At 43.0% G+C, this 5000-nt stretch overlaps 1 protein-coding gene across 1 annotated transcript in view; it reads left to right on the plus strand.

Annotated features, from left to right (window-relative positions):
• The first annotated feature begins 985 nt into the window (after positions 1-985).
• The window catches only part of prkg1l (protein kinase cGMP-dependent 1, like), a 15200-nt gene continuing 11185 nt past the window's right edge, over positions 986-5000 (plus strand). The window contains exons 1-5 of the mRNA XM_066644317.1: positions 986-1087; positions 1777-1871; positions 3354-3419; positions 3606-3674; positions 3789-3885. Coding sequence (XP_066500414.1) covers positions 986-1087; positions 1777-1871; positions 3354-3419; positions 3606-3674; positions 3789-3885 — 429 coding nt within the window. The remainder of the gene's footprint in view (positions 1088-1776; positions 1872-3353; positions 3420-3605; positions 3675-3788; positions 3886-5000) is intronic.

The following is a 5000-nucleotide window of genomic DNA, read 5'->3' on the forward strand; positions in this document are numbered from 1 at the left end:
GGTTTCCTCCGGGTGACTGTCTGTGAGGAGTGTGGTGTGTTCTCCCTGTGTCTGCGTGGGTTTCCTCCGGGTGACTGTCTGTGAGGAGTGTGGTGTGTTCTCCCTGTGTCTGCGTGGGTTTCCTCCGGGTGACTGTCTGTGAGGAGTGTGGTGTGTTCTCCCTGTGTCTGCGTGGGTTTCCTCCGGGTGCTCCGGTTTTCTCCCACAGTCCAAAAACACGTTGGTAGGTGGATTGGTGACTCAAAGGTGTCCATAGGTGTGAGTGTGTGAGTGAATGTGCGAGTGTGTATGTTGCCCTGTGAAGGACTGGCGCCCCCTCCAGGGTGTATTCCTGCCTTGCGCCCAATGATTCTATGTAGGCTCTGGACCCACCGTGACCCTGAAGAGGATAAGCGCTTACAGATAATGGATGGATGGACTGTAGGAGAACTTTAAACAGGGGACACTCCTGTTGTTGCAGTTATTTTGGAGCTTAGACTTAGGCTTAGGGTAGTATTCAAGGATATGTTTATGGTTAGACTCAGACGTAGGGTTAGGGGCAGGATTAAGGATGCAGAAACTCAAGGGTGCATCCATGAATGACGAAACATATTTTTTACACATTGTAACTGCCAACTATATTAAGGACACATTGCATGAATCCTGGGGATGGTCTTGGGAAACCAGTCTGAAAACTGGCCAACAATTATAACTGAAAATAATGCCTCCTCAAACGTACACTTTCAGGAGATTTGCCACTGTTTTGCATGAGCTACAGTTCAGAAATGATGCATGAATACAAAAGATAAGATGACCTTTTATTATCCCACAAGGGGAAATGTGCATTGTTACAGCAGCAGAGTAAAATAAGGAGCAATAAGCAGATAAACTATGTGTCATACAAAATACGCAGTTAAAAACTAGCATTATTTCGTCGTTACTGTTGGAAAACGTGACTCCTTTTGGCTAAATCTGATGTGATTCATTGTCCATATTTCCATGACACATGACACCCACCCCACTTTGTCAGTTACATTACAGGGAGGGGGACTACATTATTCGCCACGGCTGTCCAGGAGACGCTCTCTTCATCGTGAGCCGTGGTCAGGTGAGAAACGCTGCTGTTGAACACAGTCAGATGTATTACAGTGAGGTCATGTGTACTTTGTGTGGCTTCACTGGGTCTGTGCATCTCTGTGATTGTGTCATTAGAGTTAGGAATCCCAAATTTTTCAGTGATAGAAATGAAGGGGATTTTTTAAAATGGCTGAATAGACCTGGTGATGTGTTGTCTGACTCTGTGACTGTATAATGCTGTTATCCAGCAGCAGCCATCTTGGATGCTTGTCCGTTTTTGTATTATGTATTATTTGGTGTTTGATGAGGAGAAAGTTGGCTTTCTGAGCTTTTATTGGGGCTCTTTTTCTCTCCAGAGTTTGGCATAATCACTGATTAGCATAACTATGGGATGGAATTGTGCTTCAGATTAGCATGAAACGTTACATTATGATAAGACACTGAGGTTTAGCATTCATAACTACTGGAATATTTCTATGGATTAGATTATAAATGCAAAACTGGACACATTTTCATTAATATACCTATTAAAGTGCCACTCATTGTCAATAGACAGTGAACCACACTGCTTTGTTTTTATTAAAAATACATACTAGTCATTCTCGCTTTAGAAATTGCTAGCATTTTCTTGTTGAGATGAAATTGTCAGTTGCTGCCTGTTCAGACGAGTGTATGAGTGTGTGTGAACGTAGTGATGAATGTGTTGTGTCTGATGGTCAGGTGAGGGTGTTGGAGAGGCAGTCGGTCAGCGAGGAGAGTGTGTGTGTGTCCATCCTTGCTCGAGGAGACTGCTTCGGAGAGAGAGCTCTGAAAGGGTAAGAGACCACAGGTTCCACAAGGGGGCGCCACCAGCCACTACTCATCAGGCTTTAGTACTCTTAATATTTACACCAAAACGTACAGATTTCTGTCGTACGCTTATGATAAAAGAGATATTGTTATTATTTAATAAAAAATACGTTTTAAACTGAACATTTAAAATGGATGAACATTCCTGTTCATCCATTTTATAGTGTCTGATTTCTGCCTCTTTAGTCCTGCACTGCGGCTACGAGTTGAATGCTAACAGGAAATTAAGGCCTGTGTCTTTAGAATGAGAAAGGCCACACTTAAATAGGCTTTTCGTGTGTTTTTTGAAACTGTAAGGCTCATGGCTATCTATAAAGTGCATAAAAACTGTAGTAGCCGCCTTATGAAGGCTAATTTCTGTCCATATTTTATCCACTTTTATCAACAGCAGTGTCAGAAACCCCATTAGCAAGTCTGTTTAAGTTCTGAAGTATGGAGGCAGACTTCAGACACTAGAAGTCTCAGCTCATTTGGAGTAAGGGGAAAATTGTGTGAATTAGATTTGTGCTCTAGCTTGCTTGAAGGATATAATTGGAGCAGAAAATGAAGCCCCTATACTGATAGGTATTCAGTGTGAGGGGTGTAGAACCGTTGGAGAAGTATCTCCTGAAATACCACCTCAGGATACTGAATGATTTATGTGGACAGGGTGTCTGTACTTTCTCCACTTGAGCGTACCCCCTCTCTGCTGCGAGGACATGGATTGCTGTTTTTCTGCACCGTTCTGTCATTATCCGCCACATGATATCCTCCAAATCACAGGCAATCAGCAGCACAGAAGGGGCCACTCACTACTTTAGCCCAAATCAAGTGTCTGCTGAGTCCCTGCGGTTAAAGGGAAGCCTCCACAGACTCGTACCTGCAGAAGGCTGAGAAACGCGAGCCTTCAAACAGACTACGATCACAGCTTTCAACAGATATCATCCGTTGTGTATTTACACAATGACTTCTGCTAATTTAAGCACACACAGTTGCAGATGTACACCTTGTATAAACTCCATGAAGAAGCATTAAACAAAATGGAGCCCTTCAAAGTCTAATGTCACCATACACAATGCCAAGTGTAAACAATGTGAGTAAATGATGATGTCACTGGTTAGATTTTGTGGGGGAGCTGTAGTAGTGGAGAACAAACCAGGTACCAGGGACTAAAAAAAGTGAGTACAGCCGAGTGGAGTGGAGTAGGACCAATTAGTGTAGGCGCCCTGCAGTGAAAAAGCAACAAATCTCGACATCTGAATCCAGAACTACTCGTCCAACATCAGTACCTGACCTCACTAATACTCTTCTGCCTGTCTGCAAACAAATCCTCACAGCAGAATTTTAATATCTAGTCTAAAGCCTTCCTAGAAGAATAGAGACTGTTACTGAATCTACATTGACACTATGTATTGTTGCTATAATAACTGTGCACTATATAATAATGAGAGCCTGTCTTCTTTCTACAGAGAAGTTGTAAGGTCTTTGAGTGTCATCGCTGTGGGTGATGTCACATGCCTGGTCATAGCCAGAGAGTAAGTAGATCTTGCCAAGTTTTATACTTTACGTAATATGATGACACAACTTATTAATGGTAAACATTCAAGTCAATGGCCCTGTGAGGGACTGGCCCCCAATGATTCATGGTAGACACTGGTCACACTATGACACAGGATGAAGTGCTTACGGAAGATGAATGAATGTTCTTTGTGTCTCCCCAGGTCTCTGAAGAGGTTGACAGGGGAACTGGAAGACACAAGAGATAATGGAAACAATGACCCAAAAGTCAAGTATGACCCTAGTACAGACTCTGTGCTCTTCTATTTTACCAATGTATAAGACTAGCATTACGCTAACATTAAGAATACACCTTTTTATCTTGCTTTGACTTGTTATATTCCCAGGGCAGACGAGGAGGAGGGTGGGCTGTGTGACGTGTCGTACAGTGATGTCCAAGTGCTGTGTAACGTAGGAGAGGGACGATATGGCATCACGCAACTGGTGAGATTTTCAATATTAGGACACTCTTATTAATGTATTTTGTATGGTGTGTTATTTTGACTTTATGCTTAAATGGAATTGCACGAAAACTACTACACAGTAAATGCAACAATGTTAAAGGAACACTAGGTAATATTTTTACATTTGAATCACAGCTTAAAAATAATTGTGAAGCTTCACTGACCTGTAATAGGGAGAACAGAGCCTCTGTTGTTGCTACTCTAGGGTCAACATTATGGAAACGGCACTATGTAACTTTTGGAGGAGGGTAGGGACTGCCTAAAATCACTCATTCTTTTATAGACAGAATATCACTCGAATTGTGAAAGTGCAGCCGACACTTTGGATGAATACTCTGACACTTTAACATCTCACATCAGCGGAGGAGGCCTAAAAAGTGGAGACTGGATGCCGTAGGGCAAGAAATGCTTTAAACAAAGAAATTAAAGCTGCCAAAAAGAGCTACTCCAGCAACCGAATATTATGATGTCCGCCAACTACCCATCAGCTATGAGAAAAAGCCTACAAGACATCACCAGCTGCAAGAAGCCGTCCCCTAGACAAAGGAGGATTGTCATCTGGTTGACGAGCTGAATGCCTCTTATTGCAGGTTCAAAAAGCCCAGCTCCACACAGCTCTCCAGCTCCCATTCACACCTCATTCAAAGCACAGCACTAACATCAGAACACCTCCCCCAACTCTAACTGCCTCCAGGCCAGCACTCATGATCTGTGAACAGGATGTGTGCAGACACTTCCAGAGACAGAAAGTGAGGACAGCAAGTCTGGGTGGTATTTTACCCCCTTGTCTTTAAATTTTGCACTGGTCAATTTTCACCTGTCTTCACTAAGATGCTCCAACAATCACTGAAGCTGTGCAAAGAACTTCCGGCTTTAAATGTCCTGTTATAAAACCCCTCCATCTCTGGAGTAAATGACTACAGACACATTGCTCTGACATGTGTATTCATGAAATGTTTTGAGAAACTGGTACTGGATGGTAAATGTCACAGTCCTCTGGCTGGACCCTGTGCAGTTTGCATATCAGGCCAACGGGTCTGTGGAAGATGCAATGGCAATGGGACCTCACTGTATACTCCATCAGCTCAACCAACC

The sequence above is a fragment of the Hoplias malabaricus genome, chromosome 14, assembly GCF_029633855.1.
Source record: "Hoplias malabaricus isolate fHopMal1 chromosome 14, fHopMal1.hap1, whole genome shotgun sequence".
NCBI classification, from domain to species: Eukaryota; Metazoa; Chordata; class Actinopteri; order Characiformes; family Erythrinidae; genus Hoplias; species Hoplias malabaricus.